The sequence below is a fragment of the Mesoplodon bidens genome (assembly GCF_964165515.1).
Source record: "Mesoplodon bidens genome assembly, chromosome: 12".
NCBI lineage: Eukaryota > Metazoa > Chordata > Mammalia > Artiodactyla > Ziphiidae > Mesoplodon > Mesoplodon bidens.
Window position 1 is genome coordinate 43,495,074 of NC_138168.1, and position 27,858 is coordinate 43,522,931.

General features: G+C 47.4%; 1 protein-coding gene across 4 annotated transcripts in view; it reads left to right on the plus strand.

The window, feature by feature from the left end:
• Positions 1–365: 365 nt before the first annotated feature.
• Positions 366–27,858, plus strand: part of FOXO3 (forkhead box O3) — a 121,635-nt gene continuing 94,142 nt past the window's right edge. For 2 of the 4 annotated variants that reach the window (XM_081251006.1, XM_081251003.1), the window contains exons 1-2: positions 2,034–2,267; positions 3,359–4,111. In XM_081251006.1, the coding sequence (XP_081107132.1) occupies positions 3,494–4,111 (618 nt within the window). In that variant the 5' untranslated portion in view covers positions 2,034–2,267; positions 3,359–3,493. Of the gene's footprint in view, positions 543–2,033; positions 2,268–3,077; positions 3,232–3,358; positions 4,112–27,858 lie in introns of those variants that run through there. The other 2 variants (XM_081251005.1, XM_081251004.1) reach the window with 2 other exon arrangements.

The following is a 27,858-nucleotide window of genomic DNA, read 5'->3' on the forward strand; positions in this document are numbered from 1 at the left end:
GTTCCGCGGCGAGAACACTTGTCTCGGTAGGGGTTTGGACAGCGCGCGAAACTCGCAATCAGGCTCCCAGCCGGAGCGGCCGGCTGCATAAATGCCCGCAGTGGGGACAGCCTTGTTGGCCCCTGAGCTTCGCTCGTAGAGGCCGTGGCGCGGGCCCCGCCGCGTCCCCCAGCTGGCGCGGGCGGCCCCACGCGCCCGCCACTCCGCTGAGCTGCCAGCACAACATTCCGTTTAAAAATAACACCCACGTGCGCTGGTAAACAAGCGCGCGCTGCTGCTGGTGCCGCGCGCCCAGGGCGAGACTGTGAAGCGCGCCCGCGCGCGCGTCCGCCCTCCTCCCGCACGTGTCTGCCGGCTCCGCCCGAGCTGCGCTAGCGCGGCCCAGTCTCCGCCCCTTCGGAGGGCCGCTCACCGCCCAGGAGCCCCGAGATCGGCCGCTGCCGGGCCCTAGCGCCCCCCGTATTACCAGGCGTGCCCCGCAGAATGCTCTCCAACTTTCCTCCCCTGATGCCACCTCATCGCGGCTGGACACATCGTCTCAGGTCCGCTCCTTCCCTCCCCTCCCCGGTCTTCTCACGTCCCTCGCCTTTTAACTCCCCCTCCCATCAGCGCGCGGAGGATTGGCTCCTGGTTCGCCCTCTCTCTACCCTCTCCTCCTTCCTTCCTTCGAATTTTACTCGATTGTTTATTATTTGTTGGGGGGCGGAGAAGGGGGGCGGAGAGGGGCGTCTGGGGCCTGGTGACGGGTGGCCGCGGCCAGTCAGCGCGCGGCGTGGCTTGACGAGTAAGCGGCGCGGCTTGACGAGTAAGCGGCGCAGCGAATGGCGACGCGGCGCAGAGATCCCGGGTCACGCGCTTGTGGATACAATGACATCATCTGTTTGTACGCGTCGAACTAGCTTGGTGCAGGGGCGGGGCCGCGCGTCACTTGAGTGACGGGTCCTGCGCAAAGCCCGGAGCCTGGAGTCGGCCGGGTGGGCGGATTCCTGGGTACTCTGGGTTGGACCTTTTTGTGTACGGGGTTGTTGCGGAGTCCGCTTTGGACTCCAAGATATTTCTAGTGACTTGGAAGGATTTGGGGAGTGGGGGCGGGGAAAGATATTTATAAACCAAAGCGGATAGAATTTTGGTGTGCGTGTCGCATGTATTGCATTCTTAGTGCACAAATGAACGACTTTGGGTACTGATCGTAGGATAAGGACTTGTGAAGATATTTTTCTAAATCTAAAGGAGCATCTTTCTTTTAAAAAGTAAAAAATGCACACTTAGGTGTTTTGCCGTCATTTAAAAATTAGACTCATTATTTCCCATTCACAGTTGTTCAAAATTTGTTCTTGCATTTAGGAATGTTGAATAATCTGCTTTTCTCCCGAGTTACACTTCTCCCCTCGTTTGCCGTGAAATTCACGAAAAGTGAAACACGATTGCGGTCAAGCGTCCTAGGTTAGTGCAAACCTCTTGGTGCCTGATCAAATCTGAGGGCATCGGTTTATCGAAGTCCTGAGGGCACGAACATCTTCGCTTGCCAGTATTTTCACGCTGAGGTAACCCTTGCCATCTGCGGTCAGCATCTTATCTCGGGTGTTACCTGGTGTCGGGTTCTAATGGGGAACCGGACACCAGGGCGGGCGCAGAGCCTGGCGGAGGGACGCGCTAGCTGGGGACCCCCCCGGTGCCAGGCGCCCTGCTCCGAGTCAGGGAGGCCACGCGACTGCGCTGGTGGATGGTTTGGGGCTCTGCGGGCCCCCCCTCCCTCTTCTCCTGGGCCAGCGCCGCGCTTTGTTGTCGTTGAGGCTCGCGGGAGAGAGGAGGAGCCCGGCGGGTACCGCTGCTGGAGCCTGCGGAGTCCCGGCCCCCGGCGCGCGGCCTCACACCCAAGCCCGCGGCTCCGCGGGGCCGGGTCGCGCGCGCGCGCGCGCGCGCACACACACGCACACACACGCACACCAGCACACCCGGGCCCGCCGCCCAGCCCTCCCCCTGGGCGGGGACCCGCCCGCCCGCCCGCCCGCCGTCAGCTTAGGTTGAGGCACCCTGCGTGTGTCTATAACTTTGTGCTGCTGCCGCGGCCGCCCTGCTCGTGGAAGGGAGGAGGAGGAATGTGGAAGGCAGCAGCGCGCAGGCTGACAGGCGGTTCTTCAGGCGGGCTGCGGCGGCGGCTGGAGCGCCTCTTCTTGGCCGAGGTTGCGCGCCCCCTCCTCGCCCTGCCCCGGCCCCGCGCGGGATTGTGAGTCCTCCCCCCTCGTCCCTGAAGAGAAGGAACCCAGGTAGGCGCCGGAGCTGTGCAGCGGGTCGGCCGCCTTCCCGGTGACTCCGGATCTGCTTCTGAGCTGGGCCAGGCGCTTCCCTTTTCCCTCCCCGTGACTCGGTGTGCGCGCCGCTCTTCTCTCCCGCTAGTGTTTTTAAAGGACTTGAGTGAAGGGGGGAAACTGTCAAGATGGCAGCAGCGGGAGCCAGGAGGTGATGAACGTGCTGGTCCGGGTTTTCTGGCGGCCCGGGAGACTTGGTGCTTCCCGACCTGTTGGAAGATTGACGTTCCGACTTGCCCCCTCCTCTCGCTCTTACTGGGAAGGGGGTGGAGTACACGACGCCCGCGGGAAAATAAACCACACAAACCCCCAAAGTGGCCGTTGCTGCTCGGCTCGACCCCTTGCTAATACCCGTCGAGCTGCTTGCCTCCCTTCTTCCCTCTTTCCTTTTTTTCTGGAAGTGACAAGGGCCCGTTTGCTCTCGGACCCACGTTCACCCTCTCAGCCCGCGGGCGAAGAGGGGAGAAGGGAGCTGCCCGCGCCTTCCCCGGGCTTGGGCCCTCCGTTAGGAGGGGGGGGGTGGCAGGGGGGCGCGGAGGCGGCAGGGCCAGGAACTGGGAGAAGAGCCGAAGACGCCACAGACTTTGGCGGCGTCGCCGCGGGAAGCACTTGAGCGGGCCGGAGCGAAACATAAACAAACGCACGCCCGCCCAGACTCGGGCTCCGAACACGGCTGGGCTGCGCCAGCTCGGGCTGCTGCCCGCTTTAAAGGCGCGGCCCGCGCCCCTCCCCCTTCTTCCCCGCCCCTCCCCCTTCTTCCCCGCCCCGCCACCTAGCCCAGGAGAGACCTGCAGCTTCCGCGGCGGCGGCGGGGGGAGTGGGGAGTGCCCCGTGAGAGCCCGTGCATTCGCTCCAGTCTCCCCAGCGGCCTGGTAGGGGGCCCGCGTCTGCTGCGCCAGGTCCGCGGGACGCACGTCTCCAGGTCTGCCTGCTCCTGGGAGGCGGGCGCGGTGCGATCGGGAAGCGGTGGCCGCGGCGGCGGCGGGCGAGGACTGGTCTCCAGCCCGGGATAACCAACTCTCCTTCTCTCTTCTCTCGTGCTTCCCCAGGCGGCGGCAGTAGCGGCGACGGCGGCGCCCGGGAGCCCGAGCCTTCGCGGCGCCCCCGTCCCTCCCCCGCCGCACCCCGCCCCGGCGCGAGAGGAGAGCGCGAGAGCCCGAGCCGCGGGCGGGCGGGCGGCGAAGATGGCAGAGGCGCCGGCCTCCCCGGCCCCGCTCTCTCCGCTCGAAGTGGAGCTGGACCCGGAGTTCGAGCCCCAAAGCCGGCCGCGCTCCTGTACGTGGCCCCTGCAGAGGCCGGAGCTCCAGGGGAGCCCGGCCAAGCCCTCGGGGGAGGCGGCCGCTGACTCCATGATCCCCGAGGAGGAGGACGATGAAGACGACGAGGACGGCGGCGGTAGGGCCGGCTCGGCCATGGCGATCGGCGGCGGCGCGGGCGGCCCCCTGGGCTCTGGGCTGCTCCTGGAGGACTCGGCTCGGCTGCTAGCTCCGGGAGGGCAGGACCCCGGGTCCGGGCCAGCCCCCGCGGCGGGCGCGCTGAGCGGGGGGACGCAGACGCCGCTGCAGCCTCAGCAGACACTGCCACCGCCGCAGCCGGGGGCGGCTGGGGGCTCCGGGCAGCCGAGGAAATGCTCGTCGCGGCGGAACGCCTGGGGGAACCTGTCATACGCCGACCTGATCACTCGCGCCATCGAGAGCTCCCCGGACAAACGTCTCACTCTGTCCCAGATCTACGAGTGGATGGTGCGCTGCGTGCCCTACTTCAAGGATAAGGGCGACAGCAACAGCTCTGCCGGCTGGAAGGTGCGTACTCACCTGGGGCCGGCGGCCAGACCCGCCGGGCCTCCTGCGCATTGCGAGATGTGCCTTCGATTCGTCGGAGCGCGCCTGCGGGCGCCGGGGAGAGGGGTTGGCAGGGAGAGCATCCGCTGTGAGGCTTTGGGGGTTCTTTGTGACCCCGGAGGAGGGGAACCCGGGGATGGCCGCGCAGGCGGCGGGACGGGGAGAGGAGGCTCCTGGGGAAGCCTCGGGCATGGCCAGGTTAGGAGAGGGCGCGAGGGACGCTGGCGAGGGAAGGACAGACGGACAGGAGTGCATTTGCCGGGTTCCTGGGTCATCGCAGAGGAGGTAGGTCCTCGGCCAACTTTGGAGTCGATTTCCCGGTAGTGGGTGCACGCGAGGCCGCTGCGGGTGGAGTGAGGGGACGTGTTTGGGAGTCGGTGCCCGGAGGTGAGGTTGGATGTGTGGTTTCCAGTAGGTCTCAGGAGCATGGTGTGTTGTGACTAGCTGGATGAGAACCCTGTGTCCAAGTTTCGGGCTTGTGGGTGTTAATTAATTCCCACAGGCACATCGATCCCATGACAAAAAGCAGTGGTTGTAAACCTTTTCTTGGCCAGTTCTCTTTCCTTGCCTGTGTTGACACCTTTATTCCTCAGAGATGTCTCAACAGCAAACCCACCTCGGAGTAGCCTCTGAGATGATTTGGGACCTGGAACGGGCCAGCCCTGCCACCTCGACAGGGACTAGCCGCACCTGCTGCTTCCCCGCTGAGGCCTGGACTCTGGCCCTGTCTGAGGCAGGGGGTCCAAGTGTGGAGGACCAGGGCCTGGCTCTTCACCTAAGCCTTTGGGAGGGAGGTTTGCTGGCAGGGCTGGACTGTAATGGCTTCTACCTGTTATTATAAGTGAACCCGAAGAGAGGCTCTCTACTGCTCCTTTTCTGCCTCTTGGGGCACTGGACACGTGGTAGGGAGAGAGGTGTGGAAAGGCCTATGATGTAATGACTTCCTGCAGTTGGGCATCCAGAGAGATTAACTCCTGTCCCCCTGCTGGGCTGCTGATACCCAGCTGCTTTGCTCTTGCACCTCATCCTCCTGGTCCCATCTCCTAAGATATGAATGTGTACCAGGCAAAAGAGAGCCCTGTGCCTTGTGCAGCTGGAGATGCATATCATTTGTCAGTTGCTTCTATTAACAAGTTAGCCTTTTTTTTTTTTTTCCTTTTAAATAAAGAGGTAGTTGCTTTCTCCTTCTGTCCTTTCCTTCGTTGTCTTTGGGGAGCCCTGTACTTCCTGGATTCCAGTGGGTGTGTAAAATAAGAATAATTTGACCTTAGGCGGAGAACTGAAACACTGTAGAAGAGTCAGTGTATGAAAAAGCTAAAGAATTTAGTATTATTGACTTTTAATTTGCCTTTAAAAAATCTTGCAAAGTGCCTTCAAAAATTTTTTTTAGTATTGGGAAGGGCTTGTTTAGATACTTTAAAAGCAAAACGTGTGCTTTGATATTATTCCACAGATCTGGCTCATCCTTGAACAAATGCTGATATTATGAATCTTACATTTGATTTAGTTTTATTGCTTTGCAAAAGAGTATGAGTTGTGTGATATGAGAGATATTTATGAAACAGATGAGAGTTCCGTTTCAAAACAGTGCTAATGTGATACCTTTAAAAATTGAGTTTCCAGGGCTTTCTTGGTGGCACAGTGGTTGAGCGTTCGCCTGCCGATGCAGGGGACACGGGTTCGTGCCCCGGTCCGGGAGGATCCCACGTGCCGCGGAGCGGCTGGGCCCGTGAGCCATGGCCGCTGAGCCTGCGCATCCGGAGCCTGTGCTCTGCAACGGGAGAGGCCACAACACTGAGAGGCCCGCGTACCGCAAAAAAATAAAATAAAATTGAGTTTCCAAGTGGATAGTAAGGGTTAATCTCAAGGTTCATTGTTAGGAAGGGGTGAATTTATGGGATCTAAGAAGACGGATTTTGGGGGGGGGTGGGATATTTTCCAAATTTCTCACACTTGAAATTTAGTCCTGCATATTTTGAATTTGGAAGAAAATCTGTTAACAGTTAGCTTTAAGTTAGTTAAAAAGTTGACATAGGAAGGGTTTTTACTTTTTTATTATTTTTAAGATTATGAAAGTAATTTAAACTCCACAAATACTGTTTTTTTGCATCGTATTTATAGTTAAAGATAATACCAGTTTATAGTATTTGAATTTTTTATAGTATCTGAATTTAAGATTTATGTGAGAAAGTGGTATTACCAAAAGTAGCCATGAGTTGAGACTGGATTAATTATTTTTTCATGTAGCTTGCAGGATTTGCAATAGAGATTTTGGACCTAGTCATAAACTTTGTGGTTTTATGTCCTAACTATTTTTGGTCTCATGGTTTCTTTTTTCCTTCTCTGTTGTCGCATCTTTCTTTAACTAAAATCCTGTTAAATATTGTGAATTGAAACTTCCCAGCCCTAATATGTTTAATACAGGGCACATATTCTATGAGTATTTTTACTTGAAAATTTTACACCAATTCTGTTTCTGAGTATCACACAAAAACTAATCCTTGAAGACTCTAGGGATATAATTTAGTTGAAGAATTTTTGTAAGATGACCTTTATCAAAAGATGCAGCCATGCAGGAACTTCCAAATCTTTGATGATGGAGAATGCCCTTTGAAACTGGGGCTGCTGGTTTCACATTCCGATTATGACTAATAGCCAAGCTTTTTTGTGCTTGTGGTTTAGTGGGGGGTGGAAGAAGAGGGACAAGGGAGAGGTCAGGGGCTAATTGTGACCCATTTCCATGCATCCGAGTTTCAGGAGTTGATTTCTATCATGATTAGTCATTTTGGAAGCATGCATGTGCATTTAAACCACACTACTTTCATTCTGAGTTATGCATGCAGGTTTTTAACTTCTAAAAATGTCTAGAATTCAGGTTAACCTCTCCTAGTCATGTGTGCACATAGGCATAATAGGCACGGTCTAGACCTTACTTCTTTTGTAGCTTTTTGGACTATTGTATTATGAGATATTGTAACCAGAATTATCTCTCTAAGATCGTAGACTGAATTAGAAAAGAGGCCTTAGAGATCAGAATTGAGACCAGTGGCTCAAAATCCTGATTGCATGTTAGAATTACCTGGGAGCTTTTAAAAAATACCAGTGCCCAGAGAACCTGATTCAACTGGGCTGATGTGTGGGCATTGGTTGGTGGGGTTGTTTTAGTTTTATTTTGAAGTTTCTCAGGTGATTTTAATGTACAGCCAGGATGAGGTTTGCAGTTCTTTAACCCCCTTATTTTATAGGTGAAGAACCTGATTCTTCAAGTTAATGACTTTTCTAAGGTCACACAGGTAGTTAATACAGAGGTAGTTAGTAGCCGTGGTTCTAGAGGTCTTTTTCACACTGTTTTTCTCTTTAAATTGATCCTTTTTAAAGGTTATTTATTAAATACTGAGTAGTCTTATGTAAGTAGAAGTTGTTTTCCTGAAAAGCATATTTGCCTCTCAATCTAAAATATCTTGGTTATTGTTTCAGCATCAGAAGATGGATGATTATTGATGGAGGCTGAGTGAGTGCACAGTTTTTAAAGCTGTCTGGTGCCTATCAGGATGGGTACTTAGGAACTATGAAGTGACGAAGGAGGCAAAAAAGAGAGCATTTTAGCAAAAGGAGGAAGCTCTTGGTTAACTGAAGTTTGTCGGATGCAAACTGTGCTAGGGAGAAAGGTGATGGCTATCTTGCAGGTTCCCTTACCTCAGGCATGAAAGTAGAAATGAATAATCAGATGTGGTTAAGAGGGGAAAAGGTTACATTTCCCTTAATTCAGATTCAGCTTACTTGCATGGCACCTGTAACTGAGCTGGTGAGTTGTCTGTTTCCACCTGTCTCAGGCAGACCTCTAGGACTCCAGGGTTTACCTGGTAAGGCCCATTTATTACTGATTCTCCTACACACGTCCACACATCTGTGGTTCCCATGGGTCAGGGCACAGTCACGTTAGGCAGCCATGAGTTTCTGTGGTGGTTCCTACAATTTCATAAATGTAAGATACTGTGTGAGGACTTCTGCTGCTGCTGCAGAGGATGGTTCTTCAAGAGACCGAGTCTTCCCTCATGTGAGAATGTGTCCTCTCACCAGTTCTTCCCAAGGTTGAAAGATGAGGGCTGACCCGCCACATAAAGCTTGCTCACATCCTCACTGTTCTAGCTTTTTAGATGAACGCACCCAGTTCCTTTTCAACGTACTGTGTTTAAAAAATGTTATTTTAACTGCAACTTTGATGTTTAAAAATATTTTTAACAATTTCAAAATGACAAACTCATAATAATTCCATTTTGGCCTCTAGTTTTGACCTCAGTCACCTTTTGGAGTAAAGGGCCAGTTACGGTCATGCCATGTATGAGGAATCTGTCTTCAGCTTGGCCCCTGTTGCTAAAATGCTGTTTTGTAATTTCCTTTGGCAGTACTGTCTTCGTCAGTGATTCTCAACTAACATACTTCCTCTTTCTACAGCAGCAGTACACCAGGGGGACTGTTTTTCTTCTTTTTCAAAGCTGTGTCATCGACCTGTGAGGTGAAGAAATTGGCCCTTTTAGACTTTGATCGGTGAGCCCCGTGTAGCAGAGAGACTCTTTTAAAAAGAAGCTGTTTGTTTCGATATGTTTATCTCCTTCTTCGAAAATGAAATGAAACTATGCAGACTTATTTTTAGGAGTTTTTAGGAGGGTTCTATTTTAAGAGAATGACACCATAGAAGAACATCTTGTAGTTAAACTTTTTAATACTCGTGATGCTTACTTAAAACCTGCAAGGTATTTTTATTTGGAAAATTAATGAAGAAGCCTTGTCCCACTAAAAAATCATTTACTTGGTTTGCATAAAGTTTAGCAGATACAGTTCATCCAAAGATCTTTATAAAAATGCAAAGATAAGACTTTCTAGGCCAGTGCCTTCTGGGGAGGTACCCAAATTACCCATTGCTGATCAGATTCCAGATTCCCTGGGCTGGAGAGAATATGGAATTTGTTTTGTTTTCATGCTCATTCATCTTGTCTGTGAGGAACAGACTTGCTCCTATTTTTGACTCCTCATTTTTCTCCTTACCGTTTCCTGTATCACAAATGGAGAAGCCCTGAAGACCACTTTGGCTTTTTGCTGCTATAGAAGGAGCTGGGGATGACACATATGTAGGTGGGTTAGTATCAGTGGATGACACAGCTGGCGTACAGTAAGTGAGTAAAAGATTGGAAAGAGAAAACCTTTTTACCCGTTTGCATTTCATGCCATTGGATTCATTCAGCAAGTATGTATCAACGGCATACAGTGTGCAGGGCGTTCTGCCCGGCCCACGGATGTCGTCGTAGCACAAGGCAGATAAGGTTCCAGTTCATAGGAGTTTGTGTTCTCTTGGGGGAAGACAGAAAATAAACATGCAAATCTGTGCTCTGTAGACTTGTCCCTTCTCTTTGCCTTTTTCCCCCTCTGTACTTCTACTTTCCTTAGTGCTTCGGCTCTCTGCAGAGAAGTTACCAGCAAACGGAAAAGTCGAAGTTGAGCTCTGGCTTGGAGCTGGCTTTTAGCTCTCTGCAGATCATCTTCCGCTTGCTTTGGAGATGCAAGACCGCTGTCACATGGCTCCTGCAGTTTGGGTCTGTTTGGGAGAAGCTGGGACCTTCCCAGGCCCACCTGGATCAGAGCATGCCTGTGGCCCTGGACTAATCTGGGGTCCCCAATTCTGTCTCCTGGGGCTGTGGTATAGGACCGGCCTCTCGGAGTGGATGTGGAGCCTTGATGCAGTCGAATCATCTGTATTGCTTCTTGCCTCAAGTTCAGAACTCAACGAAGTCTTAAAAATCATCTAACTACTTCATTTTGCAAGTGAGGAAACAGGCCAGGAGCACGTGAGGGACTACCTCAGGGACCCACAGCTAGCAGGGGTGGAGTTAAGAGTGTCTGTGTGAACTGAACCCAGGGCACTAGTGTTCGGTAATATCTGTTACTAACCATTGTGGTTTCACAGCTGTTCGAGTCATCTCCATTTCTGCAAACTCTTACTTCATTTTCTCTCCTCTGCTTCCCCTCCCCCATCCTTTAGGCTGGCTGGCAGGACAGTAGCTGTGTTTCTCTTTTTGCATTCTGCATCAGCACTCTCCGCTCGCCTTGCTGGAAAAACCTACTCTCTCAACCCCACCCGACCCTGCCCACCCTCTGACTCCTGTCTGTTCCTTTTGCCATTTTTCTGTGACTCCTGTATGTTCTCAACTACAGTGTAAAAGCCTTGAAAGCAAGGAAGGTGTCTAACAGACAAAAGCATTTCTGATGCTGGGATCTGCTCTTGGGATCATTACGTCCTCAGCCCATGAGCCTAGCCTTGTTCTGGGACAGTAACACTGAAAGGGGATGACGTGACTCAGGAGTGGGGTGACGTCATGTGTAGAATCTTTTGGATACTTGTAGCTATGAAGGTGGCCCAGACCTCCTAGTGTTGGTGTCGATATGATATAGTGTAATTATGAAATGATGCTCTGCTATCTAAGGCATGTCTTGTAGTGTCTTATTTCTGCAGTTCTAGTGTAGAGGTCCTTGAAAACTTCATCAGTGCCCGTCACTATCCATCACAGAAACTGAGGGAAACCTGATCTTCGGATGACTTTTCCTTAAGAGAAGGTTGACATCAAGTCTTCCCTCTGTGTGTGGACCCCACTTTATGCAGCATCAATATGACTGTCTAGAAAGAGTCACCATGGCATTGTTCAGCCTAAAACGTGCAGACTTACCCACGACCGGAGCACAGCTGTGGTGTCAAACTAAGTTGTCTATAATGTTCTGCATTTGGGGCATAAATCCTAGATGTACTTGAAGTTTTTTATTTATGGATTGGAAAATAGAAGTCACATATGAAGGAAGAAGAGATAGCGAGCCGTCTGAGCTGGACCTTTCCAGGGCTAGTCTGCAGCTCTTCTGAAGTAGTTTTCTGAATAGGTGGTTCAGATAGTGATTATCATAGAAGATCCCAATTCTGATCGCATCACTGCCCAGACAGGCTCAGCATCTAACCATTTTATTCTTGACTGAACAACTTTCATTTCTCAGTATTGCAGTTTCCCCAGTTGGAAAAAGAAGTATAATAGCAAGCATCTGTAGACTATTGTGATGTATCACTCCTTCCTGGTGAAACACAAATGTATAATTAGAGTATGTTTCAAGCTGGGCTTTTTTTTTTTTCACCCAAGAGTGTGCATTTTCACTTGGACCTTTTTTTGTGGTTTTAATCTTGAGGCTTTCTCTCTGGAGTGTGTTAGTCCCTACTATGGGATAACATTACAAAGTGAAGTAGACTAAGTTCTCTGGTGGCCTGTGGTACCTGCACTAATTTGCTACTTCTATAATGTGTCTGTGGTGAAGAAGCCAAGTTATCTTCTGGGGGCTCACCATGCCTGGGTGTCCAGATGCACTGCTGGCCTGCAGTGGAGAGGTGAGCTTAGAGCAAGGAAAGCTGTGGCACACTTGTGGGGCAAAGCCAAGGTAGGAAGTGGCCCCTGCCACACGCAGATAAGCGAATGCATTAGCTTTTCTCTGGAGTGAACCCATAATAAACCCAACAGATGCCTTTGGCAGTTTTCAGTATGTGTTTTGTAATTTCTTATTTACTTCTTCGAAGACTTTGTGTGTATATGTGTGGGAGAATCCACATCATATTTTTCCTTGTGTTTTGGATGTCTAGTGAAATTAATAACGTGGCTCCTGAAACCACTGAGAATTTTCTTTAAATTTAGAGCCAGCAGAGGGAGTACCCAAGTCTTTAAACTGATCTCAAGGTTTTTTTCCCCACATAGCTAAAATAATACCTTGGTTAAAAACAACAAAAAAAAGAACTCTAAAGTGCTTCCGTGTAGGCTTATGTCATTGTTAGAAAAGGGTAATTTGGAGGAGGGAGTGTTTAAAAACCCAAGGTAACTTTTTTAAAAGGAAACTTTGGTCTTCTAAGACCCATGGTCCAATTCCCATCCCCAAATAGTTAAATGAAAGCGTTTTAAACTGAAAAATGTCTTCCCCTGGCTTACATCTTTTTGCTGCTCCACTCTTGATAATATATGTGAATGTTCATCTATACCTGATACCGAACTTCACAGTATGTCAAGTGTCTGGGTCAGTGGATGGTTCTGTGTTTTAGTGCTCTTTTGATTGAGACTTTTGATATTTTCCAAGATTTCATTTTCCTGTGGGTGAGAGAAAGGCAAAAGCTACATTATTCCCAATTCAGATTTAGTAGTTATGGATCCACTGGAGATGATAACTTTGACATTTTTATCATCTTAAGTTCTGTAGTTCTGTGAAGCTGTAATTTGTCATCTCCCTCCACTTTGCCCCATATTTTGGTGGTGGTGGTTTATTTTCATTTGGCAGCTGTACTGGGTTGAATAGTATCCCCCCCAAATTCATGTCCACCTGGAACCTCAGAATGTAACCTTGTTTGGAAATAGCGTCTTTCTGGGGGTAGTTAGTTAAATTAAGATGAGGTCATATTGGATTAGTGTGGGCCCTAAATCCAATGACTTGTATCCTTATGAGGAGAAGAGAGGACATGGTAGATGCAGAGAAGGCTGCATGAAGGCTGAGGCAAAGGTTGGAGCAATGCAGTTACAAGCCAGGGAGCATCAGACTGCTGGGAGATAGCAGAAGCTAGGCAGAGGCCAGGAAGGATCCTCCCCTGAAGCCTTCAGAGGGAGCATGGTGCTGCCCATGCCTTGATTTTGGACTTCTAACCTCCAGCACTGTGAGAGAATAAGTTTTTGTTGTTTGAAGCCCCTAAGTTTGTGGTAATTTGTTATGGTAGCTCTAGGAAACAAACACAGGAGCACAGGGGTGGAAGAGAGGGACAGGAAGGGCTTTAGATAGAAGAGAAGAATAAAAAGGTTTTATTTTATTTTTTTTAAATTGAGATATAACGACACACAATATTATTAGTGTCAGGTGTACAACATAATGATTTGGTATTTATATGTGTTGCAAAATGATCATCACCGTAAGTCTAGTTAACATTTCTTTTTCTTGTAATGAAAACTTTTAAGATTTACTATCTTAGCAACTTTCAGATATACAGATATTAACTACAGTCACCATGCTGTATATTACATCCCCAGGACTTACTTATTTTATAACTGGAAATTTGTATCTTTTGACCCGCTTCACATATTTTGCCCCCCCCAAAAAAAAGGTTTTATTGAGATTAAAATTAAAATGTTAATCATTGATAGGCTACTTTCTGGTAGTTTAAATTTCTTCTTTCTTCATCCTGCTTTGAGGCACAGAAGGGAGGCATGAATTCCCCTGATTTCCCAGTGAGAACTGCTACAACTCGTCCCTCCCTCCCTCCCGCTTAGCCTGTACTCTGGGCTCCCTCCCTAACCCTCCCACTCTCCTTACTCAATTTCTACTTTTTGGCCTCTTTCGTGAAGCTGGTGGAATGGCTGTGCTTGTGGAGTGTGGACTTGAGGTTTACTCTAAGGCCATGAGGTCTGGCTGAGCGATTTGGTCTAGGACCGCCGATCTTTAAGGACAGGGAGCAGCCTGGGTCCTCAGCGAAAGGAGAGTGAGTTTTGAAGAATTCTCTCTTCCCTGTCCCAGTCAGACTTGAGAAGATGGAGCCCCATCAGTTTCACTGCCATCCATGGTGGCAGTAAGGCTAATCCAGAATCCCTCTGGAGTCCCCTCAGCTCCTCCTGTGCTTGCTTCAAGGCGTTTCAGAGTCTCAACACACTTGAGCCTTCAGGCTCCCGTCCCCTCTGTATACATTTATGTCCACAAAACCCAACAGTTCCAATGGAGCATAGAACAGAGAGTGGTTGTCCTCATCCAAGTAGCAGCAGGTATTTTCTAGGTACCTCGTAGGTGTTTGGGCTGAATTATTCAGAAGTATTTAAGAATCAGAATTGCATCTGGTTTTTTTTTCTCATATTTCAAAACGATATTTTTGGGAAAGGGAGCCAGGGTTATAAGTCATCTGGAAGCACAGTTTTGTTTTTACAATAAAAAGAGGAGCTGACACAAGATATTCTGAAGCCTAGTTATAATAATAGTAGTAGTAGTAACTATGATTTATTGAACACTTACTATGTGCCAATCAGCTAGGTTTTTTACATTTAATATTGATCCTACGTGATAGGCATTTAAATATAAATCCCAATTGAAAGGCGAGAACATGGTTCAGAGAGGTTTCAGTAAATTGCTTGGGATTCAAGCCCAGGTTTCTTGGAACTTGTGCCTCTTCTAGTATGTTCTGCTCCCTCCGGAGTGCGGGTGGGACTTTCGGTAGGGGTGGAACAGTAAAGTTAAATAGCTCCCAGTTTCTAAGTCGCTACCGTGTGCCACTTTCTTTATATATATTACCATCGATCCCATTTTAACTGTCTTGAATGCTTATCTTCCAAACGGTGCCTGACTCAGGGTAACTATAGCACATCTCTGTGCTGTTGGGGGAGTGGACGGAGACCCATGATTTAGGCTCCTGCCTCTGATTTTGCATGAGCTAATAATTTTAAGAATCCACACAGTGCCTGGGCTTTTAGTGGGGGAGTTTGATTTGGGGATTCTCATTTCTGTTTGGACACTGCCTGTGTAACCATGGTTTACTGTGGGTCAGATAAATAGTGTATTAGTATTGAGAACTAATAGAGCGATACATGGTGTGTGGAAATCCTTTGGGTTGGGCTCTTGTCTCTGAGAAATTTCTGCCTTGGTAGAACAGAATATCTCTGTTTCTGTAGGCTTCGGGTAGGTAGATGGATGGAGATAATACCACCAAGAAAAACGGATTTCAGGGGTAAAAAAACACAACAGCATTTATAAGAAGTTTCTGGCGGAAGTGTGGTTGCTGAGTCAGATCTCATAATTAAAGGTATTAAGCATATTTTGTGAGGTGGTCGACCCTTCGCAATGCAGTTACTAACGGGTTTAAAGGCAGGTACTAAGACAGAAACAGAAAATGTTGCATAATGCAAGTGGCTGGCCAGGTTAAAGTGTTTATCTTATTAAGGAGCTTACTGCTTTTGTCTTCAAGGTAAAATATGTATGAGTAGGACCTAAAATGATGCCTTTAATTGGCCATAGGAATGTAGCACCCATGCCCCCTGAGATAAAATATGGCTTGCAGAACACTAATCCCATGTGTGTGTTGGAAAAAATTTTAGAACTCTCAGTTTCACAGTAAAGATAGGTGAGTAGTGTCTGGAGAGTGTCCAGAAGATAGAATGAAACCCCGTGATAAACGTGGAGCAGGCAGAATGGCTCTGCCTGATAGCTGAACACAGCCAGGGTGTGGGGGAGGGTGACGAGGCCAGAGGCAGCTGCGAAGAAGGCAGCCTTGGCCTCTGTGGACTTTTAAAGGCACAACTCTGGGTGTAGGCCTGAAGCTGAGGCAGGGTATAAAGTTATATCCAGTACAGCTGGTTAGATGTCTCCTTGAAGACTGGCACTACATGAAAAAGATCAAGTGGAGAGTTAAGCCATTGACTCGCAGAATTCAAATCTCAAAACTGCCTTTTGTCCTAAAGTGTCCTAATAATTAATTTCAAAAATGATAGTTCTTTCATCATAAATTATCTAGATAATTGCCTCGGTTCCATATTTCACATTAAGCTTGTCTGAGTGATGTTTAAAGCCTCCTGCTCACCTTCCTGTCCTTTCTCTTTTATATTTTCATTTTTAGTTTACTTAATATTTTTTTTAAAAACTCAGTATAGTTTTTCTTCTAATGCTGTAAGGGTTTCGTTAAGTAAAAACACTTTCTCTAGATCTCTCCATTAGAACTTCTTGTTGGTAAATTCCTTAAAAAAATTCTACCTATGGGGATGTATGTATACGTATAGCTGATTCGCTTCGTTATAAAGCAGAAACTAACACACCATTGTAAAGCAATTAGACTCCAGTAAAGATGTTAAAAAAATTCTACCTAATTTAGAACTCCGTTTTGCTGCATATTTCTTCTAGAATTTTTACCTTACACGATAGCTGTTCTGGGGCTTCGTGGCAGCCTTCCTTTCCAAATCAAGGACTTGTTAATCGCACCCTTCATACTTTTTGTTTTTCTTCTTCTTTCCCCAGGCGGTAGGATGAGAAGGGACATACCATTATTCACTAGTCATTTGTCAGAATAGTCCCATTGACAGTATCAATTTGCCATTAATGAATATACCTATCATGTAAATAAACAATGGCCCATAGACTACATTTTAAGCAAGGTAATTTTTTTTTAAAAAGTAAAAAATTGAAACTCTGAGTCCAAGCATTCTCCTGAATTTCTTTAAAAGAACAATGATCAGATATATACACTACTATGTATAAAATAGCTAACTAATGAGAACCTGCTGTATAGCACAGGGAATTATACTCAGTGCTCTGTGGTGACCTAAATGGGAAGGAAATCCAAAAAAGAGAGGATATATGTATACATATAACTGATTCACTTTGCTGTACAGCAGAAACTAACACAACATTGTAAAGCAACTATACTCCAATAAAAATTAATTAATTAAAAAAAAAAAAAGAACAGGGCTTCCCTGGTGGCGCAGTGGTTGAGAGTCCGCCTGCCGATGCAGGGGAAACGGGTTCATGCCCCGGTCTGGGAAGATCCCACGTGCCGCGGAGCGGCTGGGCCCGTGAGCCATGGCCGCTGAGCCTGTGCGTCCGGAGCCTGTGCTCCGCAACGGGAGAGGCCACAACAGTGAGAGGCCCACATACCGCAAAAAAAAAAAAAAGAACAATGATCAGTTATTTGGGGTGCATCATTTGTGTAACCCTGAGAAACCCGGAGTGTGCCTTGGAAATGTTGTGGGCCTGATTCTTTTAAAGTTGTCTTCCAGCTGACATGGGTGTGAGCATGCTTGCTTTAGCACACTTGGGCTCTTAAGCTCCTGATAGATAGCTTCCTAGGTGAGCTAGTATACTGTTTCTTGAAATTAGTGACCTCGATCAGGCCTTCTATCTACAACCCTGTCCAATACAGATAAGCTTACAGCCTTCTGTTTGAATAGATGCATGTCCTCTGCTGAACTGAATTATCTAAATCAGTCCTTTCCAAGAAAGATCCTTTTTTTCAGGCTGAAAGTCTAGGTGATCTGGGCCATATGTTAGGCTTTACCACATTCAACCTTCATGTTAGTTGTCAAGGTGAAATTTAGCATCTGATGTATTTTGGCCGCGCTACGTGGCTTGCTGGATCTTAGTTCCCCAACCAGGGATTGAACCCGGGCCCTCAGCAGTGAAAGCGTGGAGTCCTAATAACCATTGGACTGCCAGGGGAATTCCCTGGCATCCGATTGTAGGCATCTTTTAGTAGGTGTTCCTTGGGAGGAGGGAGCGGTTTATTCTGATAGTCTCATAAAATCAGGGAATGCTTCAAGTTAATTTGTGGGCAGTCAGTACTGAATTAAGTGAAATACCATGTGTCAAATTAGGAAAGCTAACTTAAGGTGTTAGTGAAAGCTACCGTCTTCCAAATTGATTTTAACATAATGACTTAACAAGTGAATGTTTTTATCAAAAATTACTATTCTCATTTTTAAGATGCAGATTTTCCCACATCTTGGTTTTCTAATCACATCAAAGGGCTTAAATTGATGGATAGTTTTAACTGTTAGCGCAGTGGGATAACATCTGGTTTTTCTCTCTGGGCTCCCAGTGTTTGTCCTGTTGTGAGCAAAGATAATTTTCACCTGACGTCTGTCTGCGTTACCTGCGCTGAGATTCCCTGATCTGTCCACTGACCACCAACACTGCATTCTTCTAACTGGTCTGTTTTGTGTTCATCATTCTGCCTTAAACAGGATCATAAAGCTTTCAGATATCTTTTCCGGCTTGTTACCTCATGCATCTGTGCTTAGTCAAGAAGGAAGAGAAGAAAATAACTCTATCTTGGTTTTATCATCTGCATCACATGATTTTACAACTTTGGAAACTCACTTGTCAGTGTGGTTACTGGGGAGATAAGTTCAATTACCAAGGGCTCTGAGAGTTACTGCTGCAGGCTCTTCCCTCTTGCCTCCCCTTTAGAAAAGAAAGACGTTTAACTTTGCTCAAGGATACATTTTATTGTTTTTTCGGAGCATGATTTCAAAGTTGAACGTTTAGAGGATTTGTTTGTGAGACATTAAAAGCTCTTTGCCTCAAGTTCCTAGTTATTAACTCTTCTGAAAAAAATAGTACCGTTTTAAAAAAGGTTTCCTGATATGTCCTTTGGACTGTTGCCACGTCTTTGGCAGTTGAGGGTACTTCCTTGATTATCTAGCTGTTTCTGATTTTTGAACCTAAGACTGCCAGTGTTGGGTTGATCCTTAGATAGTCTCAGAATCTAAGAGCCTCAGTTTTACTTGTCCTAGTCGTTCCCAGCTACTTTCCCATTCTTTCTTGTTTTGTGTCATTAGACATTATCTAAACAGGTCTTACTGTCCTTCTTCTCTCTTTCCCATCACCCATTATTTCTCTGTGACCTTCCTCCTGCATCAGTGGTTTTCAATCTTGGCCATATTTGAGAATCACGGGGACGCTTTGGAAAACACCAGTGTCGAGGTCCCATCCGAAACCAATTAGGTCAGAACCTCTAGGTATGGAGCCGGGGCATCTATATTTTTTAAAGCTGCCACGTAGTTACAATGTACAGTTAGGGTTGAGAACACTGTCTTAGAAAAATGAGAGATTTTGGCTGTGGAAGTTATCAACCAATTTAGTAATGACTTTTAGGCCTATTTCCACCCTATTCTCCATGGGGAGATTACAAGGTAGAGTTTGCTCCCTGGAAGCTCCATATAAAAAGGAAGGAGCACTATCAAATTGGGATCTAAGAGAACAGTTGGCTTCTAAGACAAGGGCATCGTTATTTAATAAACTGTGTTTAACTAGGATTTCCTCTCTACTTTCTTTTGTGTAAATGAATGTGCTGTCTTTAAAATTTTCCAGCCCCCACTCATTTTTCTAGTCTCCACTGGACCTTAGTTAACTAATTTTGAAGTTTTCAGGCATTTGTAAGGAGAGACAGTGCTATTTCTAGTCATTGTATGTTTCTTGAAATCTGAGACACAGAAACTCACTCTTTTGTGCAACCTAATCCGATATACTAGAGGGTTCTACCATGTTCTGATTCATTAAGCTAGTGCTTCTCAAAGCATGGTCTCCACACCAGCAGCATCACCTAGGAACCTGTTGGAAATTCAGATTCTTGGGCTCACCCCAAACATATTGAATCAGAAAGTCTGGACCCAGCAATCTGTGCTGTCACAAGGTGTCCGGGTAATTCTGCTGCAAGCTGAAGTTTGAGAACCACTGCTTTTAGTCATGTGCTAAGTCCAGAATTCTTCTGGGTACGGATTAGGAGTCAAAAATCAAAGTTTTCATGCCGTCTTGACTTCAGAGGCCTGATAAGAGTAGGAAAAGATGAACAGAGAGCTTGCAGTGGTATCTGTGGAGATGTAACAGAGTTCTCAGCCCTAGAATAGACTTTGCACAGATCCTTGTTGCTGTTTAGCTTTCTGTTCGGTCAAGGGCACCAACCTCCCCCCTCCCCCAGACAACAATAATAGACGATGCACTCAGGTGCACAGAGGAAGCCACGTGTTCATCCTAGTGTGTGTACTGTGTTCAGAGGACTCGTGTTTAGGTTGGATTCTTATTGTTCTGTGATCTTTTCCCCTTACTTGTTTGTTTTGGTCTTTGGGGAATGTTCCTAGTTTAAGACCAGCGTCGGACAGGGGGAGTAGTCAGTCGCCTGACTCATCCACAGACGGACGTGGGACATGTGGGAGAGAGATAAGATTAAAATGTGCTGGGTGTAATCAGTGTGAGAGGGCGAGTGAAGTGAAGGGGAAGGTGATGCTGCTTTCGTGCTGAGGTCGAGGCGAGGCATTGGTGAGGAGGTGGCACGCGCATCTTGGCCCAGAGTCCTGCAGGACACACGGCCTCTCCCACCACGAGGTGAAGCCAGGTAAAGAGCAAAAAACAAGTTACTGTTGCTTGTCAGTATCCCTGGATTCCGGAGTCCATTAAACAGGGCCTCATGATCAGCCATATCAAACACAGCTGATGGCTTTAGGAATATAAATAGTGCAAAGAACAGTCAGTTGGCCGGGTCTTGGAAGTTCATTTCAGGACCTCCTAGCAGCTGCTTCAGAATGTTGCCTGAGATTCATAAATACTCTTATATCTGACACTTAAAAAAACCCAACAAACCAGGATTAGTTTGGATTACAAATTCTTCTGCTGTTAGTAGCGTACCTTTTCCTCCATGAAGCTCTATCCGAGATGACGTGGCTTGGGTGTTGAACTTCAGAGGGACAGTAATCTGGGTTTTCTTCGTGGGAATGGGGAGGGCAGGCAAGTTAGTCTCCTCAGATTCACCAAGAGTCTTGGGAAGGAGCAAGAAGGCAGGTCCAGGTGCTGGAACATCAGAAGGTTCGCGCAGTGGTGGGGAAAGCTGCATTGGGAGAGGAGACTTAACGTCTGGAGCCAGAGTTTGGAGGAGAGTCCGAAATATGGTGACCTTAACACTGTGAGCACAATTCAAAACTGGGCTCCAGGAGCGCACAGGCCTTTCAAAGAAGTCAGAGGTCAGTCAGCTGGTGGGAACTTCAGCGCTTGCGACAGTGGGATGCTTCCCAAAACGGCCACTGCTCACAGAGGAAATGAACACATGTTAGTTCACTTCCATTTTGGTTTTCCTAAAGGATGGACTGCTGCTTGCATGTTTGGGGGATGGGGTGGTGGTGGTGTATGTTGGAAAAAATTCTGACATTAAGGATGCATTTACAGAGGAGTAAAGTGCCTTAAGGAACAATCTGGCTCATAAGAAAAAGCTTGCCTGGCAGCCGTGTAGAAGGCTTGGCTCCCAGCCCAGGGATCAGAGGGATCCGAGCCCTCAGCTCCTATGGCCCAGAACTGAAGATGGAAATCAGGGACATCAATCTGCTCGACCTCTCTTCAGAAATCCCCTCTGGGAGGCTGTAGAGGAGGCCTTTGGTTTTGAGGATAAGGTCCCTGAGCCCTGACTTCTACAGGGAAGGTTGTAGTTGAAGTTAGAAAGAAAGCTTTTATCCCCTCCCCACAAAAAGGGCAAAAGCAGTTGTATGTTAAAGCTGCATTGGTGCGAATGGGTGTGATGTGTGCAGTCACAACCTCAGGTTGACCTATCCTTTTCATGGCTGTAACTAAAAGCTACTCTTAATTGAACAGTTATTATGGGCCACGCACTGCTGTGGGCTTTATGCTTATCAGCTGTTCTTTACAGATGGGGAGACTGAGGTATGGGGTGGCTTTGTAACTTAGCCAAGGCCATACACTCGGTAAGTGATAGAGGTGGGATACCTCTATCAGCATGCCTCTACTTTGACTAAATAAACTCCAAAATCAATAATTAATCCCAGCTTTAGGGAGTTTGATTTCATAAAACTGCCTGAGACCTCACTGGGCTCTTCTTTCCTACCGTATCTCTTATTTTGGTTTAAGAGAGGAAGGAGGGGAGTTTGCATGATCTCTGTTAAAGGTGAGGCAGTTGTGTTACACCTGGCTGGTCGCTCTTTCGAGCCCAGGAAGAGCAGGCTTGAGTGTGTGGTTGTAGACAAGCACCCACAGTGAATGCAGAAGCCTTTTAAGACTTGCACTCCTGTGAAGTGTAATTATTCTTCGGGATGGGACTCTCCGAACTGCCTGTTCTCTCCAGGCTGCAAAGCAGATGTAAGTGATGTTCCTTGCACTCTTCAGCCCCAGAGGAAAAAGGAGATACCGCCTTTCTTTGTTGGTTTGGCATAGGCCATTTATTCACTAGCCACGGAAGCAAGTGCCTACCAGCTTCATTTAGATTAAATATAGGGCTTATCCTAAACACCTTGTTTTCCAGATGTGAGGGGCAGGCCCAGCAGGCTGTGACGTGTCCTGGTAAGTGGAAGTGATGGGGAAGCATGTGCTAAGAAGGCCACAGCACCCAGCCCCGTGTGCTGGTGGGAGATACTTTTTCATCCCAGAAGTCATGTGGAAGTCTTTGTATCTAGTTGGAAGAACTCAGAAACATCTCTTTTCTTAGTCGTTTGACTAGTAATATTTTTGAAAGAGGTTGGAATTTTTAAAAATGAAAAATTTGCATTCTGCATGTATACAGAGATGTCCTAAGAGACCTAAAAGAAAATACATGAGGTGTTCGTAAGATAATGCATTTATCCTATTTAACTTCATACCTTCCAGTTAGGTTTTTGTTGTGCAGTTGATGAGTGACTCCTTCAGAAGATGTTAAGGAGTGGGGTTCTTTCTTTTGTGAAGAGACAGTTTTCAGGGCAGACTTTTGATATTCTGTTTTTCCCTTCTTCCTGGATATTAAGATAGGAAAGCCACCTCTGACCCCCAAAAAGCAGTGCAGTAGATCAAACCACCCTTCGATCTGTTATTCACCACCTGTGTGAGGTGTATCTGCCAGCCCAGTACTCCTGACCCTCAGTAGCTAGCCCACCCTTCTCGGCAGCCCCACTGTAGATACCCAACTTTCCCCCGTTCATCTCACCCGGGCCCTGGTTCCTTAGGGATTTTCTAGAGGAGGACTAATCTGAGAAGCAAATTAATGCTGAATTGATGATGGAACCTCTGAGTTCCGGAACTGAATGCCTTGGATGTCGTCTGACTTATCCCTTTATTTTCTGGGTGAGGAAATTGAGGATGAGAGATGTAAAGCACACAGGGAGGCCACCCTTCGTCACGCGCTGCCTCAGTAGTCACCACAGTCACTTTTCCAGAGGACAGCCCTCTGCACCGTCTCACGAGGGTCCGTGCACCTGCCGGTACCTGCCTGGACAGGTTCCTCAGTTCAGACAGCCCTGCATTATTCTCTAGGGAGGAACAAGGTGTTTCATTTCGCTGTGGCCAGTGTGGAGGCATTCTGTGGAAATGCACCTGTGGGAGACCCGCAGGCAGCCAAAATGCTGCCTTATAAACCTCCGGACCTTGAAGAATGACTGCCTGGTGGCAGCCCTGTAATCAGGAGTTATGGGGCCTGAGTTTTCTTAAGCAGTTGTAACTTGGAGGCCTGTGACTTTGGGAGAGAGTTACACTGCATGCAATGTTTCCAAGAATTAGTTCCTTTGTGCCAGAGGAGTGGGCACAGTTAGCTGGATCAGTGGCTTTAACTGGCAGCGGTTTGCTGCAAGGGAGGCTCACGGTTCCATCAGTCTTAATGCTGAGCGGCCCATATGTTGCATACTATTGAGTAGACTTGGATATCTTTTATTGAGAATTAAGTCCCCAAAGCAGCTTTCTGTAACTATTAAAGTCTGATGGATAATGCTAAGCTCTACTGTAGGCATTGGAGAAATTTGGTCGTCTTTGGAACAAGCAGTTTCTTTGACTTTGGACTTGAAAGCAAAAGTGCCACTTCTAGTCACTTTTAATGTTACCAGGAACTTTCAGACTCAGTACTGATTATTGACAGGTTTGTAGCAAATGGGCTTTCTAATGTGGTGGTGAATTACTCTATATGTGCCTTAAAGGTGAACTAAAAATACAGCAAATTATCTGAATAAAACTTAGGTGAACATAATTTTTTTTAGTCACACAAATTGTTGGAAGCTCTGGTCCCTCCCCAGCAGGTTGCTGGCAGTGGTGCTAGCTTCTGTAGCTTGGGCCAGGGTCTGGGTCTTACCCCAGGGCTCACATGACATGGTCATTTAGGGACAGGACAATGGGCATGTGCTGCCTGGGTCACAGCCACGATTACTCATCTGCTTTCACTCAGCCAACGTGGTGATGCTTGGAAGACCAAGAAGTGGGCATTGCCTTTATGAGTATACAGTGTACTGAATGATAGGGATGTGCACAGAATGTTGCCCCTTCTCTTCGGAGGCTGCACCGAGGAAGCCCCCTGTGGGCCCAGCGTCCGTCTCGCCTGGAAAGAAGGGAAGTGTTGCTGAGCTGTGCATCCTGGCATGTATTCCTGCCCATCCTTCATTATTTTCACCTCTGATAACGACACTTCTGGCAGTACAGTGTATTGCTGGAGTTCACTTTCTTTTGTTGATGAAAGTTTTATAGTAATCAAAGAATTCCTTGCAGAACTTTTGCAGCCCTCAAGGAAAAGTGATAAAACACAGACCCCGCTTGATAGATTGCAGGGTACGGGGAGGAGGGAGTTGTCCTTCCTCTCATTTTGGCTTGGCTGTTTGTGTAGCTGTGAAAAAACACTGAGTCTGCTTTTTGTAAAGGAGATAGCTTGGCTCATCCCTAACATGCAGAGTGTTGGGTGAATTAATGAGTGGAAGGCACATAATAATATGTGGCCCTTATGCAGTCTTTTGATGATTTCACCTAGAATCCTGCCATCTGGAAACTTGCATTTACTAGGACGCAGAGCCAATTTTGGCTGATACTGAGTCCAGTGTGTACTTAAAAGTGGTTTAGATTTTCATTTGGCTAAAACCTAGGAGGTTGTAGACTAATAGAATAATAATAATGATAGCTTTTCCTAAGAAGCCCTGAATAGCCTCAGAAGCACTCTAATGGGAGGTAAAAGGCAGGAATCTTATTCTGTTTCATAGCAAGGAAATAGAAACTTGGTAGCCTGCACAGGGTCATGGAACTGTCCCTTTTGAAATGAGAAGTTGAATTCACGATCCCTGTGGCTTTGACTCTTGGCTTTGCCCCCAAGCACTGCTGTCTCCAGAGTTTCCAGACCATGAAGAATCTTTGCCGTTTTATTTCCCAGTCCTCTGGAGTAGAGGTTTCCCACCTGATAGATCTCAAAGTGGGTCGGGGTTCACGGGTCACTTGGCCTGGGGACCAGCTGCTGACAGTTGAGTTTGGAGCCCAGCTGGCAGTGCATCCATGACTCCCTCACTCTCCGGGAGGGCCCTCTGCAATTCTCAGCACTTCAGCAGGGTGTGGCTGCGCTCTTTTTCCCAAGACAGCTGAGAGCCTCTGCAAGGTGTGCCACCTGTTCTCCCCCGATTTAGAGATGCCTTTCCCCTCCCATTAGAGTGCTTCTAAGGGCGACTTAGGAAAAGCTGTCGTTATTATTTATTATTCTGTTAGTCTACAGTCTCCTCGGTTTTAGCCAAATGAAAATCTAAACTGCTTTAAATACGCATTGGATTTGGTATCATCCCGTGTAGGCTTGCACAGAGTGATGGAGTATGCTGCCCAGGCATCCGTGTCCCTTATTCTGGCTGCTGCACTCATGCATCCTTTAGGGGTACATGGGAGAGAAGTGAGGGGCACAGGCCTAAGTGTGCTTCCACCTCATTCCCATCCCACAGTCTCAGCAGGCTCCTTGCCTTATTACTGTCGGTCTAAAAACCAAGATAGATCTGCCATTTCCCAGGTGGACTCAAGCCTACGGAAAAGCAAATGCCACATTTCCCTAAAGGTGTTAATTTCAAATTTAAGTTTGTTTATGCTCCTCTTATACCACAGTGGCAACTTAGAAAGACATATGCAGTGTGAAAGGATGAAGCCTGAGGGCAGAGGACGATATAGTAGTTGACAGGTGCCGAAGTTAGGCCACACATTCGGCTCTTGAATTTCACAGCAGCTGAAAAGAAAAGGGACTTAAGATCAGCTTCCAGATTTGTAATTGCCTTTAAATAAAAACAGATCCGTTTCACAGAAGAAGCATGGCTTTTTCTGTTACTGAGGAACTTTTTCCCTAAGGACGTCATAAAGAGAACACTGATCTAATAGGTGACATTCTCCTATTTGAAACTTAGTTCTCAAAGGTAATGAGCCAGTCCGCTTGTTTGAGTGTTCTCTCCTCACTGGTGTATTTGTGTGTCTGTCTGTCTAGCCTGGTAAATCCATTTCTGACATACCAGGAGTTTGGTTGGGTGTGTGTGGCTCCAGACTTCGGGAGTGACTAGGCCTTACAGACGAAGCCGTATGGATCAGGTTCTTTGGGAAAGTCCTTGGAGTAGCCCAGGACAGGAAGCTGAGGCTGGTGGCAAGACTGAGGAATGAGAAGAGGCGGCTGAAGGCAGATGTCTCAGTATAGGGAATTGCCTCGACCAAGAAGAAGTCCAGGGACTTAGCAGAAGGGGAACGCCAGGGAACAGTTGGTGTCCACCTCAGCGCGTTGGTGGAGTCTAGCCTCCGGCAGGACCTGGGCTGTGAGACCAGCCTGGTTGTCAGGACGCAGCCCTCAGGGAAGGGACCAGGGGATCAGCAAGGGAAGCGTGTTCAAGTTTATTGAGGACTGTCCTCGTGATGAACCCAACGAGAAGATGATTCCTTTTTTGGTTGCTGAAGAAACTGAAGCTCAGAGCTAGGCCTGGCCCCAGATTTGTTCACTGGGCGTTTGGTGCACCCAGTCTGGCTCCTGAGCGGCAGGGAGTGCAGGCCCAGTCTGCCCGCTCCGCCTCCTGGCTCCCCCTTCTCTATCAGAGGTCCCTGTTATTTAGAACAGTTGCTCAGGGCTGGAATAAGCCTCCGGGTGACAGATGAAGGGATCCTGAGACTGCTTCTCTCTGGGCAAAGTTGGTCCCAGAACTGCTCAAGGGAGTGAGGTAGTTCCATGGAAAGGCGGCAGATACAGGGGTTGAGGGGGGTGGGGCGCCAGGCGGCACCCGGGGCTTTGTCTGCCCACTGGTGGTGCACGTATCGTGCTGATGCTTACAAAAAGGTATACGTGTGTACGCACAGACACACACACGCAAGTTCCGCAGCTTGCCTTTGAAGTGAAAGCTGGGGCTCAGCGCTGTCCTTGTTTTTTCTCCCCTCCATTTTAGGCCAATCCATGTTCCTGCGAACAGACAAGGCATTGTTTAAAGTACAGTGTGCTGTCCTGCTTTTGCATTGTCATCAGAAACCCTTGACGAAACGTTTAATTTCTCTCTGAGGTTATCTGAACTTAGTCCACTTGCCTGATGGTACATTGGGTTCTGGAACCTGGAACTTTCTTTTTGCCCACCCCTGTTGCGTTAAGTCAGTCATAGAACACAGAAATATTTTCATAGAAAATTAAGGATTCCTGCACTTGGAGATGACTCAGACCAGTGTTTCCAAACTAGTAACATTAACTGGGATACATGCTGGAGAAGGGCTTCGCCTTCTCTTCCCTGCTCTAGCTTTTCACTGGTCTAGCTGTCTGTCCTGTTACCCTGTTTGCAGTAGGGCCAAAGGGACCTGTCTCCTAAGTGTAAGGTTCCATTTAAAAGTGAAGATACTTTTTAAGGCTACTTTGACAGAGTTAAAAGCTTTTAAGTTCTCGTGACAATCTGCTAACCAGCTGCATTGCCTGTGACCTCATTTAAGAACGTTTTGTGTCATCATCTTTTGATAAACTCAACAAAGGTAGAGATGATAGGTGTGAGTTAAGTAGTTAAATTGCTTTTGAACTGTACATTAAAAAAAAATTCCATTCACTTTTTCCCCTCATTTGGGCTTACTCTTTTTGCAAGTGGGCTGATTCATCGGCATGGACCATGGACTGGATATCATAGTATTTTTTAAGCTGGACTGTATGAAAAGTTAAGATTTACAAAAAAAAAAAAACCATAAAAACCCCACATAACTGAGGTTGTTGTACAATTACATTTATTTAATCAGCTGTTACATTTAAAAAAAATCAGATTTCAGAAATGCAGTTAGAGTCAACTTTACAAGAATGCATTTGGTATACAAAATGAGATGTGCATGCACAGACCCAGACCCAGTTTCCCCTTCTTCCCTGTGGTCAGCACTGCTGCTGCTTTATATCCCCCAGCCTCCCGCTTTCTCCCGCCCTAAGAGGCAGAGGCGAAGAAGAGACTAGA